Below are 12,959 nucleotides of genomic sequence, written 5' to 3'. Positions count from 1 at the left end.
GAAAAAAGTCATAGTATAACATGTCGAAAAAAGTCATAGTATAGCATGTTGAAAAAAGTCATAAAAAAGTCATCGTATAGCATGTCTAAAGAAGTCATAGCATAGCATGTCGAAAAAACTCATAGTATAGCATGTCGAAAAAAGTCATAAAAAAGTCATCGTATAGCATGTCTAAAGAAGTCATAGCATAGCATGTCGAAAAAACTCATAGTATAGCATGTCGAAAAAAGTCGAAAAACGTCATAGTATAGCATGTCGAAAAAAGTCATAAAAAAGTCATTGTATAGCATGTCTAAAGAAGTCATAGCATAGCATGTCGAAAAAACTCATAGTATAGCATGTCGAAAAAAGTCGAAAAAAGTCATAGTATAGCATGTCGAAAAAAGTCGAAAAAAGTCAAAGTATAGCATGTCGAAAAAAGTCATAAAAAGTCATAGTATAGCATGTCGAAAAAAGTCAAAGTATAGCATGTCGAAAAAAGTCATAAAAAGTCATAGTATAGCATGTCGAAAGATGTCATAGTATAGCATGTCGAAAAAAGTCAAAGTATGGCATTTCGAAAAAAGTCATAAATAAGTCATAGTGTTGCATGTCGAAAAAAGTCATAAAAAAGTCAGTATAGCATGTCGAAAAAAGTCATAGTATAGCATGTCGAAAAAAGTCATAGTATAACATGTCGAAAAAAGTCATAGTATAGCATGTCGAAAAAAGTCAACGTATAGCATGTCGAAAAAAGTCATAGTATAGCATGTCGAAAAAAGTCAACGTATAGCATGTCGAAAAAAGTCATAGTATAACATGTCGAAAAAAGTCATAGTATAACATGTCGAAAAAGTCAAAATATAGCATGTTGAAAAAGTCAACGTATAGCATGTCGAAAAAAGTCATAGTATAGCATGTCGAAAAAAGTCATAGTATAACATGTCGAAAAAAGTCATAGTATAACATGTCGAAAAAGTCATAGTATAACATGTCGAAAAAAAGTCAATGTATAGCATGTCGAAAAAGTCATAGTATAACATGTCGAAAAAAGTCATAGTATAGCATGTCGAAAAAAGTCATAGTATAACATGTCGAAAAAAGTCAACGTATAGCATGTCGAAAAAAGACATAGTATAACATGTCGAAAAAAGTCATAGTATAACATGTCGAAAAAAGTCAACGTATAGCATGTCGAAAAAAGTCATAAAAAGTCATAGTATAGCATGTTGAAAAAAGTCATAAAAAAGTCATCGTATAGCATGTCTAAAGAAGTCATAGCATAGCATGTCGAAAAAACTCATAGTATAGCATGTCGAAAAAAGTCGAAAAGAGTCATAGTATAGCATTTCGAAAAAAGTCGAAAAAAGTCATAGTATAGAATGTCGAAAAAAGTCATAAAAAAGTCATAGTATAGCATGTCGAAAAAAGTTGAAGTATAGCATGTCGAAAAAAGTCATAAAAAAGTCATAGTATAGCATGTCGAAAAAAGTCAAAGTACAGCATGTCGAAAAAAGTCATAAAAAGTCATAGTATAGCATGTCGAAAGATGTCATAGTATAGCATGTCGAAAAAAGTCAAAGTATGGCATTTAGAAAAAAGTCATAAATAAGTCATAGTGTTGCATGTCGAAAAAAGTCATAAAAAAGTCAGTATAGCATGTCGAAAAAAGTCATAGTATAGCATGTCGAAAAAAGTCATAGTATAACATGTCGAAAAAAGTCATAGAATAGCATGTCGAAAAAAGTCTATGTATAGCATGTCGAAAAAAGTCATAGTATAGCATGTCGAAAAAAGTCAACGTATAGCATGTCGAAAAAAGTCATAGTATAACATGTTGAAAAAAGTCATAGTATAACATGTCGAAAAAGTCATAGTATAGCATGTCGAAAAAAGTCGAAAAAAGTCATAGTATAGCATGTCGAAAAAAGTCGAAAAAAGTCATAGTATAGCATGTCGAAAAAAGTCATGAAAAAGTCATAGTATAGCATGTCGAAAAAAGTCAAAGTATAGCATGTCGAAAAAAGTCATAAAAAGTCATAGTATAGCATGTCGAAAGATGTCATAGTATAGCATGTCGAAAAAAGTCATAGTATAACATGTCGAAAAAAGTCATAGTATAGCATGTCGAAAAAAGTCATAGTATAGCATGTCGAAAAAAGTCATAGTATAGCATGTCGAAAAAAGTCAACGTATAGCATGTCGAAAAAGTCATAGTATAACATGTCGAAAAAAGTCATAGTATAACATGTCGAAAAAAGTCAACGTATAGCATGTCGAAAAAAGTCATAGTATAACATGTCGAAAAAAGTCATAGTATAACATGTCGAAAAAAGTCATAGTATAGCATGTTGAAAAAAGTCATAAAAAAGTCATCGTATAGCATGTCTAAAGAAGTCATAGCATAGCATGTCGAAAAAACTCATAGTATAGCATGTCGAAAAAAGTCATAAAAAAGTCATCGTATAGCATGTCTAAAGAAGTCATAGCATAGCATGTCGAAAAAACTCATAGTATAGCATGTCGAAAAAAGTCGAAAAACGTCATAGTATAGCATGTCGAAAAAAGTCATAAAAAAGTCATTGTATAGCATGTCTAAAGAAGTCATAGCATAGCATGTCGAAAAAAGTCATAGTATAGCATGTCGAAAAAAGTCGAAAAAGTCATAGTATAACATGTCGAAAAAAAGTCAATGTATAGCATGTCGAAAAAGTCATAGTATAACATGTCGAAAAAAGTCATAGTATAGCATGTCGAAAAAAGTCATAGTATAACATGTCGAAAAAAGTCAACGTATAGCATGTCGAAAAAAGACATAGTATAACATGTCGAAAAAAGTCATAGTATAACATGTCGAAAAAAGTCAACGTATAGCATGTCGAAAAAAGTCATAAAAAGTCATAGTATAGCATGTTGAAAAAAGTCATAAAAAAGTCATCGTATAGCATGTCTAAAGAAGTCATAGCATAGCATGTCGAAAAAACTCATAGTATAGCATGTCGAAAAAAGTCGAAAAGAGTCATAGTATAGCATTTCGAAAAAAGTCGAAAAAAGTCATAGTATAGAATGTCGAAAAAAGTCATAAAAAAGTCATAGTATAGCATGTCGAAAAAAGTTGAAGTATAGCATGTCGAAAAAAGTCATAAAAAAGTCATAGTATAGCATGTCGAAAAAAGTCAAAGTACAGCATGTCGAAAAAAGTCATAAAAAGTCATAGTATAGCATGTCGAAAGATGTCATAGTATAGCATGTCGAAAAAAGTCAAAGTATGGCATTTAGAAAAAAGTCATAAATAAGTCATAGTGTTGCATGTCGAAAAAAGTCATAAAAAAGTCAGTATAGCATGTCGAAAAAAGTCATAGTATAGCATGTCGAAAAAAGTCATAGTATAACATGTCGAAAAAAGTCATAGAATAGCATGTCGAAAAAAGTCTATGTATAGCATGTCGAAAAAAGTCATAGTATAGCATGTCGAAAAAAGTCAACGTATAGCATGTCGAAAAAAGTCATAGTATAACATGTTGAAAAAAGTCATAGTATAACATGTCGAAAAAGTCATAGTATAGCATGTCGAAAAAAGTCGAAAAAAGTCATAGTATAGCATGTCGAAAAAAGTCGAAAAAAGTCATAGTATAGCATGTCGAAAAAAGTCATGAAAAAGTCATAGTATAGCATGTCGAAAAAAGTCAAAGTATAGCATGTCGAAAAAAGTCATAAAAAGTCATAGTATAGCATGTCGAAAGATGTCATAGTATAGCATGTCGAAAAAAGTCATAGTATAACATGTCGAAAAAAGTCATAGTATAGCATGTCGAAAAAAGTCATAGTATAGCATGTCGAAAAAAGTCATAGTATAGCATGTCGAAAAAAGTCAACGTATAGCATGTCGAAAAAGTCATAGTATAACATGTCGAAAAAAGTCATAGTATAACATGTCGAAAAAAGTCAACGTATAGCATGTCGAAAAAAGTCATAGTATAACATGTCGAAAAAAGTCATAGTATAACATGTCGAAAAAAGTCATAGTATAGCATGTTGAAAAAAGTCATAAAAAAGTCATCGTATAGCATGTCTAAAGAAGTCATAGCATAGCATGTCGAAAAAACTCATAGTATAGCATGTCGAAAAAAGTCATAAAAAAGTCATCGTATAGCATGTCTAAAGAAGTCATAGCATAGCATGTCGAAAAAACTCATAGTATAGCATGTCGAAAAAAGTCGAAAAACGTCATAGTATAGCATGTCGAAAAAAGTCATAAAAAAGTCATTGTATAGCATGTCTAAAGAAGTCATAGCATAGCATGTCGAAAAAAGTCATAGTATAGCATGTCGAAAAAAGTCGAAAAAAGTCATAGTATAGCATGTCGAAAAAAGTCGAAAAAAGTCAAAGTATAGCATGTCGAAAAAAGTCATAAAAAAGTCATAGTATAGCATGTCGAAAAAAGTCAAAGTATAGCATGTCGAAAAAAGTCATAAAAAGTCATAGTATAGCATGTCGAAAGATGTCATAGTATAGCATGTCGAAAAAAGTCAAAGTATGGCATTTCGAAAAAAGTCATAAATAAGTCATAGTGTTGCATGTCGAAAAAAGTCATAAAAAAGTCAGTATAGCATGTCGAAAAAAGTCATAGTATAGCATGTCGAAAAAAGTCATAGTATAGCATGTCGAAAAAAGTCATAGTATAGCATGTCGAAAAAAGTCATAGTATAACATGTCGAAAAAAGTCATAGTATAGCATGTCGAAAAAAGTCAACGTATAGCATGTCGAAAAAAGTCATAGTATAGCATGTCGAAAAAAGTCAATGTATAGCATGTCGAAAAAGGTCATAGTATAACATGTCGAAAAAAGTCATAGTATAAGATGTCGAAAAAGTCAAAATATAGCATGTTGAAAAAAGTCAACGTATAGCATGTCGAAAAAAGTCATAGTATAGCATGTCGAAAAAAGTCATAGTATAACATGTCGAAAAAAGTCATAGTATAACATGTCGAAAAAAGTCATAGTATAACATGTCGAAAAAAGTCAACGTATAGCATGTCGAAAAAAGTCATAGTATAACATGTCGAAAAAAGTCATAGTATAGCATGTCGAAAAAAGTCATAGTATAACATGTCGAAAAAAAGTCAACGTATAGCATGTCGAAAAAGTCATAGTATAACATGTCGAAAAAAGTCATAGTATAACATGTCGAAAAAAGTCAACGTATAGCATGTCGAAAAAAGTCATAGTATAACATGTCGAAAAAAGTCATAGTATAACATGTCGAAAAAAGTCATAGTATAGCATGTTGAAAAAAGTCATAAAAAAGTCATCGTATAGCATGTCTAAAGAAGTCATAGCATAGCATGTCGAAAAAACTCATAGTATAGCATGTCGAAAAAAGTCATAAAAAAGTCATCGTATAGCATGTCTAAAGAAGTCATAGCATAGCATGTCGAAAAAACTCATAGTATAGCATGTCGAAAAAAGTCGAAAAACGTCATAGTATAGCATGTCGAAAAAAGTCATAAAAAAGTCATTGTATAGCATGTCTAAAGAAGTCATAGCATAGCATGTCGAAAAAACTCATAGTATAGCATGTCGAAAAAAGTCGAAAAAAGTCATAGTATAGCATGTCGAAAAAAGTCGAAAAAAGTCAAAGTATAGCATGTCGAAAAAAGTCATAAAAAGTCATAGTATAGCATGTCGAAAAAAGTCAAAGTATAGCATGTCGAAAAAAGTCATAAAAAGTCATAGTATAGCATGTCGAAAGATGTCATAGTATAGCATGTCGAAAAAAGTCAAAGTATGGCATTTCGAAAAAAGTCATAAATAAGTCATAGTGTTGCATGTCGAAAAAAGTCATAAAAAAGTCAGTATAGCATGTCGAAAAAAGTCATAGTATAGCATGTCGAAAAAAGTCATAGTATAACATGTCGAAAAAAGTCATAGTATAGCATGTCGAAAAAAGTCAACGTATAGCATGTCGAAAAAAGTCATAGTATAGCATGTCGAAAAAAGTCAACGTATAGCATGTCGAAAAAAGTCATAGTATAACATGTCGAAAAAAGTCATAGTATAACATGTCGAAAAAGTCAAAATATAGCATGTTGAAAAAGTCAACGTATAGCATGTCGAAAAAAGTCATAGTATAGCATGTCGAAAAAAGTCATAGTATAACATGTCGAAAAAAGTCATAGTATAACATGTCGAAAAAGTCATAGTATAACATGTCGAAAAAAAGTCAATGTATAGCATGTCGAAAAAGTCATAGTATAACATGTCGAAAAAAGTCATAGTATAGCATGTCGAAAAAAGTCATAGTATAACATGTCGAAAAAAGTCAACGTATAGCATGTCGAAAAAAGACATAGTATAACATGTCGAAAAAAGTCATAGTATAACATGTCGAAAAAAGTCAACGTATAGCATGTCGAAAAAAGTCATAAAAAGTCATAGTATAGCATGTTGAAAAAAGTCATAAAAAAGTCATCGTATAGCATGTCTAAAGAAGTCATAGCATAGCATGTCGAAAAAACTCATAGTATAGCATGTCGAAAAAAGTCGAAAAGAGTCATAGTATAGCATTTCGAAAAAAGTCGAAAAAAGTCATAGTATAGAATGTCGAAAAAAGTCATAAAAAAGTCATAGTATAGCATGTCGAAAAAAGTTGAAGTATAGCATGTCGAAAAAAGTCATAAAAAAGTCATAGTATAGCATGTCGAAAAAAGTCAAAGTACAGCATGTCGAAAAAAGTCATAAAAAGTCATAGTATAGCATGTCGAAAGATGTCATAGTATAGCATGTCGAAAAAAGTCAAAGTATGGCATTTAGAAAAAAGTCATAAATAAGTCATAGTGTTGCATGTCGAAAAAAGTCATAAAAAAGTCAGTATAGCATGTCGAAAAAAGTCATAGTATAGCATGTCGAAAAAAGTCATAGTATAACATGTCGAAAAAAGTCATAGAATAGCATGTCGAAAAAAGTCTATGTATAGCATGTCGAAAAAAGTCATAGTATAGCATGTCGAAAAAAGTCAACGTATAGCATGTCGAAAAAAGTCATAGTATAACATGTTGAAAAAAGTCATAGTATAACATGTCGAAAAAGTCATAGTATAGCATGTCGAAAAAAGTCGAAAAAAGTCATAGTATAGCATGTCGAAAAAAGTCGAAAAAAGTCATAGTATAGCATGTCGAAAAAAGTCATGAAAAAGTCATAGTATAGCATGTCGAAAAAAGTCAAAGTATAGCATGTCGAAAAAAGTCATAAAAAGTCATAGTATAGCATGTCGAAAGATGTCATAGTATAGCATGTCGAAAAAAGTCATAGTATAACATGTCGAAAAAAGTCATAGTATAGCATGTCGAAAAAAGTCAATGTATAGCATGTCGAAAAATGTCATAGTATAGCATGTCGAAAAAAGTCAACGTATAGCATGTCGAAAAAAGTCATAGTATAACATGTCGAAAAAAGTCATAGTATAACATGTCGAAAAAAGTCATAGTATAACATGTCGAAAAAAGTCATAGTATAACATGTCGAAAAAAGTCATAGTATAACATGTCGAAAAAAAGTCAACGTATAGCATGTCGAAAATAGTCATAGTATAACATGTCGAAAAAAGTCATAGTATAGCATGTCGAAAAAAGTCATAGTATAACATGTCGAAAAAAGTCAACGTATAGCATGTCGAAAAAAGTCATAGTATAACATGTCGAAAAAAGTCATAGTATAACATGTCGAAAAAAGTCATAGTATAGCATGTTGAAAAAAGTCATAAAAAAGTCATCGTATAGCATGTCTAAAGAAGTCATAGCATAGCATGTCGAAAAAACTCATAGTATAGCATGTCGAAAAAAGTCATAAAAAAGTCATCGTATAGCATGTCTAAAGAAGTCATAGCATAGCATGTCGAAAAAACTCATAGTATAGCATGTCGAAAAAAGTCGAAAAACGTCATAGTATAGCATGTCGAAAAAAGTCATAAAAAAGTCATAGTATAGCATGTCGAAAAAAGTCAAAGTATAGCATGTCGAAAAAAGTCATAAAAAGTCATAGTATAGCATGTCGAAAGATGTCATAGTATAGCATGTCGAAAAAAGTCAAAGTATGGCATTTCGAAAAAAGTCATAAATAAGTCATAGTGTTGCATGTCGAAAAAAGTCATAAAAAAGTCAGTATAGCATGTCGAAAAAAGTCATCGTATAGCATGTCGAAAAAAGTCATAGTATAACATGTCGAAAAAAGTCATAGTATAGCATGTCGAAAAAAGTCAACGTATAGCATGTCGAAAAAAGTCATAGTATAGCATGTCGAAAAAAGTCAACGTATAGCATGTCGAAAAAAGTCATAGTATAACATGTCGAAAAAAGTCATAGTATAACATGTCGAAAAAGTCAAAATATAGCATGTTGAAAAAGTCAACGTATAGCATGTCGAAAAAAGTCATAGTATAGCATGTCCAAAAAAGTCATAGTATAACATGTCGAAAAAAGTCATAGTATAACATGTCGAAAAAAGTCATAGTATAACATGTCGAAAAAAGTCAACGTATAGCATGTCGAAAAAGTCATAGTATAACATGTCGAAAAAAGTCATAGTATAGCATGTCGAAAAAAGTCATAGTATAACATGTCGAAAAAAGTCAACGTATAGCATGTCGAAAAAAGTCATAGTATAACATGTCGAAAAAAGTCATAGTATAACATGTCGAAAAAAGTCAACGTATAGCATGTCGAAAAAAGTCATAAAAAGTCATAGCATAGCATGTCGAAAAAAGTCATAGTATAGCATGTTGAAAAAAGTCATAAAAAAGTCATCGTATAGCATGTCTAAAGAAGTCATAGCATAGCATGTCGAAAAAACTCATAGTATAGCATGTCGAAAAAAGTCAAAAAAAAGTCATAGTATAGCATGTCGAAAAAAGTCATAAAAAAGTCATCGTATCGCATGTCTAAAGAAGTCATAGCATAGCATGTCGAAAAAACTCATAGTATAGCATGTCGAAAAAAGTCGAAAAAAGTCATCGTATAGCATGTCTAAAGAAGTCATAGCATAGCATGTCGAAAAAACTCATAGTATAGCATGTCGGAAAAAGTCGAAAAAAGTCATAGTATAGCATTTCGAAAAAAGTCGAAAAAAGTCATAGTATAGCATGTCGAAAAAAGTCATAAAAAAGTCATAGTATAGCATGTCGAAAAAAGTTGAAGTATAGCATGTCGAAAAAAGTCATAAAAAAGTCATAGTATAGCATGTCGAAAAAAGTCAAAGTATAGCATGTCGAAAAAAGTCATAAAAAGTCATAGTATAGCATGTCGAAAGATGTCATAGTATAGCATGTCGAAAAAAGTCAAAGTATGGCATTTAGAAAAAAGTCATAAATAAGTCATAGTGTTGCATGTCGAAAAAAGTCATAAAAAAGTCAGTATAGCATGTCGAAAAAAGTCATAGTATAGCATGTCGAAAAAAGTCATAGTATAACATGTCGAAAAAAGTCATAGTATAGCATGTCGAAAAAAGTCAACGTATAGCATGTCGAAAAAAGTCATAGTATAGCATGTCGAAAAAAGTCAACGTATAGCATGTCGAAAAAAGTCATAGTATAACATGTTGAAAAAAGTCATAGTATAACATGTCGAAAAAGTCAAAATATAGCATGTTGAAAAAAGTCAACGTATAGCATGTCGAAAAAAGTCATAGTATAACATGTCGAAAAAAGTCATAGTATAACATGTCGAAAAAAGTCATAGTATAACATGTCGAAAAAAGTCAATGTATAGCATGTCGAAAAAAGTCATAGTATAACATGTCGAAAAAAGTCATAGTATAGCATGTCGAAAAAAGTCATAGTATAACATGTCGAAAAAAGTCAACGTATAGCATGTCGAAAAAAGTCAACGTATAGCATGTCGAAAAAAGTCATAGTATAACATGTCGAAAAAGTCAACGTATAGCATGTCGAAAAAAGTCATTGTATAGCATGTCGAAAAAAGTCATAGTATAATATGTCGAAAAAAGTCATAGTATAACATGTCGAAAAAAGTCAACGTATAGCATGTCGAAAAAAGTCATAGTATAACATGTCGAAAAAGTCAACGTATAGCATGTCGAAAAAGTCATAGTATAACATGTCGAAAAAAGTCATAGTATAACATGTCGAAAAAAGTCATAGTATAACATGTCGGAAAAAGTCATAGTATAACATGTCGAAAAAAGTCATAGTATAACATGTCGGAAAAAGTCATAGTATAACATGTCGGAAAAGTCATAGTATAACATGTCGAAAAAAGTCAATGTATAGCATGTCGAAAAAAGTCATAGTATAACATGTCGAAAAAAGTCATAGTATACATCCTAAATTGTCTAGCAGTAAGGATTCCTGGGTTTGACTTCTGTTATAGGAACATTAAGAAGATAATACAGAAAACAATCTGTAAAAATTCATCGTTTAGTATGTCTAAAAAGTGCCATATAATAATAGCATTTCTGAAAAAAGTCTGTCACAACTTTTTTTGTACTTTTTGAGACCCCTTTTTAAAAAGTCGTATTTAGCGTGCACGAATAAATATGTCTACACTGTGTCCTTCTGAGATGTCTCTCAAGTATTGTTTATATTTCACCAAAAATATATATAAATGTGTGTTTTCTGCTGTGCGATGATTGGCAGATGACAGGAGGTCTTGGTCGGAGGCAAGTCAAGAGTTCAGAGATTACATGAAGGTCACCTGCTGAGTTTCCTGATCTTGGTGCCATTATTCCACGTCAGACGCTTCATTTCCTCGGATGGTAAGACCATGCCGCTGTCACTCTGCTCATCCTAAAGCAGAGAAGATGCAAACATGCAGCTTAATGGCCGTTCTGTTTTTATCTGTTTTTCATCTGTTTTCATTGAAAATAATCAATTCCGACAAAGCGAGGTTCCATTTTTGTCCCATCCCACCTATGTATGTGTGTGTGTGTGTGTGTGTGTGTGCGCATGCAATCAGAAGTGTGAAGGTGTTTTCTTACATCAGGGCCGTCTGGCTCTTTGCAGGGCAGTTCCTCAAACGTCTGAAGTGTGGCCATGCCCCTCATGTAACTGGATAGGTTGGATTCACATTCAAAACATTGAAATCTGGAAATTTCTCGACTTTCTCAACGTGCTTCCTGTTGTTTCTGAATGCAGTTTCAGTTATCGCACACAGCTCTTAATACTTTCACATTCGCACCTGTCATTTTCTCCCCTTTCTTGTATTTATTTTACCACAGCTCTTCTCTACCGTACTTGATTATACATCTTAAGTAAAGGTGCGCTGGCCCAGACCTATGCTGCATCTTAAATTGCATGACGTTTTTATCATATTTTGTTTACGTTTCTTTACCTCAGGTTTGTGACTGCAAGCACGTTTTCTTTGAAGGTCTCACTGCGATCAGTGTCTCCAGTTATGAAAGACCCCAGAGGAATATAATCCTTACCATCCTGTTAAAGACAGGTAACAAAGCTGGATATTTGCAAGACATTTTTGTACTCGTGCATATGTTAAGAAACATTTTGCACAACATTTTGAAACATTCATAAGAAGTCTGACCTGCTGAACCCTCGCTTGCAGCAGGTCTCCCAGTGTCTCCACCAGGTTAGTGAAGGTGGGTCGATCTGAGGAACTGGCCTCCCAGCATGCCAGCATCGTGCTGTAACTGTGTACACAAACATACATTCATTTTCAATCAAAGCACGAACAGTATCATACAGGTTTAAATTTCACCCCCTGTTTACTTCCCTACTTGTTAGACCTAGATTAACTCTTTCCCTGCCTCCCCTACTAATTTCAGAGGTAACAGTGTTGAAAACCTATCCACCCACATCTCAGGTGTGCTGTATTCAGGTGCTCGCATCCTTGTTCCCCCCTTCAGTCTGTGGCAGAACTCCTCATCTATGTGAAGACCAGGGTATGGAGACGCTCCTGTTGGAGACAGACAAACACACAGACACACACACACACACACATACGCATGTCGATACATCAATATTTGAACACATCCATCCAAAATGGAAGATCATAAGACATCAGATCATATTATGTCTTACGGGGCTTTTGTATGCAATGTGTTTCCGTTATTTTGTCCACCACCTGTGTGTGTGTGTTTAGAACAAAACCATGGTGAGAGGGCTCTTACCCAAAGAGAAGATCTCCCACAGCAGAATGCCGTAGGACCACACGTCACTCTGCGTGGTGAACACCTTGTCAAAGATGGCCTCTGGAGACATCCACTTCAGAGGGAGGCGGGCCTGTCAGCCAATCAGACGACAGGAGCAGAGTTACCAAAGACCACTCATGGGGAAACATTTAAAGTTTGGCTGGTTGAAAAGCCGTTGGCCACAGATCCTTTTGAGGGAACAATGTTACGTTATGTCCGTTGCTTAATATTTCCAAAACAGAAGCAACGAGTTAATTGTGGGAACAGCAGTTAAAGGATGCTCATCCAAGTTGTATTAAAACTTGCAATGTGGTTTCATGTATCAGGTATGGCCACTTAATAACAATACGTATAGTTGTCCTGTTTCAACCACATGAACAAACAAACATTTTGTCATTTACAAAAAGAACTTTAAAAACATAAAACAGCCCTTTTGCCTGTGGTGAGTATCTTTTAAGAAAGAGGCTGCAAAAGCAGTTTATTTTGTAAATGTACACATAAAATGCAGGAAAACAACAGTCACACCCTATTTATAGTTATTTTAAGGACTAATGTGACTTATTTAACACAACATTGTGCTTTCAGTGGTGAGGTTTCTAAGGATGTCATCAGTCACTTTGTAGATAAATTGTTAATGACACACTTTTAGAGCGTGGCTTTTGGAACCACGTTGCTCACGTGTACTCACATCTCCCTTGCGGACGTAGTTGGGATCTTTGTAGATGTCTCTGGCCAGGCCGAAGTCACAGATCTTCACCACTTTATTGTCGGAAAGCAAAATGTTCCTGGCTGCCAGGTCTCGGTGAATACACTGGTTGCAAGA

The 12,959-nt window shown here is 33.2% G+C and overlaps 1 protein-coding gene across 1 annotated transcript in view; it reads right to left on the bottom strand.

Moving 5' to 3' along the window:
* The window catches only part of flt1 (fms related receptor tyrosine kinase 1), a 48,601-nt gene that overhangs the window by 9,324 nt on the left and 26,318 nt on the right, over positions 1-12,959 (bottom strand). Inside the window, exons 23-29 of the mRNA XM_079291924.1 lie at positions 12,825-12,947; positions 12,116-12,227; positions 11,802-11,901; positions 11,530-11,635; positions 11,323-11,420; positions 10,970-11,039; positions 10,687-10,778 (exon numbers count right to left, since the gene is read on the bottom strand). Coding sequence (XP_079148050.1) covers positions 10,687-10,778; positions 10,970-11,039; positions 11,323-11,420; positions 11,530-11,635; positions 11,802-11,901; positions 12,116-12,227; positions 12,825-12,947 — 701 coding nt within the window. The remainder of the gene's footprint in view (positions 1-10,686; positions 10,779-10,969; positions 11,040-11,322; positions 11,421-11,529; positions 11,636-11,801; positions 11,902-12,115; positions 12,228-12,824; positions 12,948-12,959) is intronic.

This window comes from Melanostigma gelatinosum (genome assembly GCF_949748355.1).
Source record: "Melanostigma gelatinosum genome assembly, chromosome: 20".
In the NCBI taxonomy this organism is placed as follows: Eukaryota; Metazoa; Chordata; class Actinopteri; order Perciformes; family Zoarcidae; genus Melanostigma; species Melanostigma gelatinosum.
Note: the sequence above shows the minus strand (reverse complement) of the source record. Positions and strands in the feature narration are given on the sequence as shown.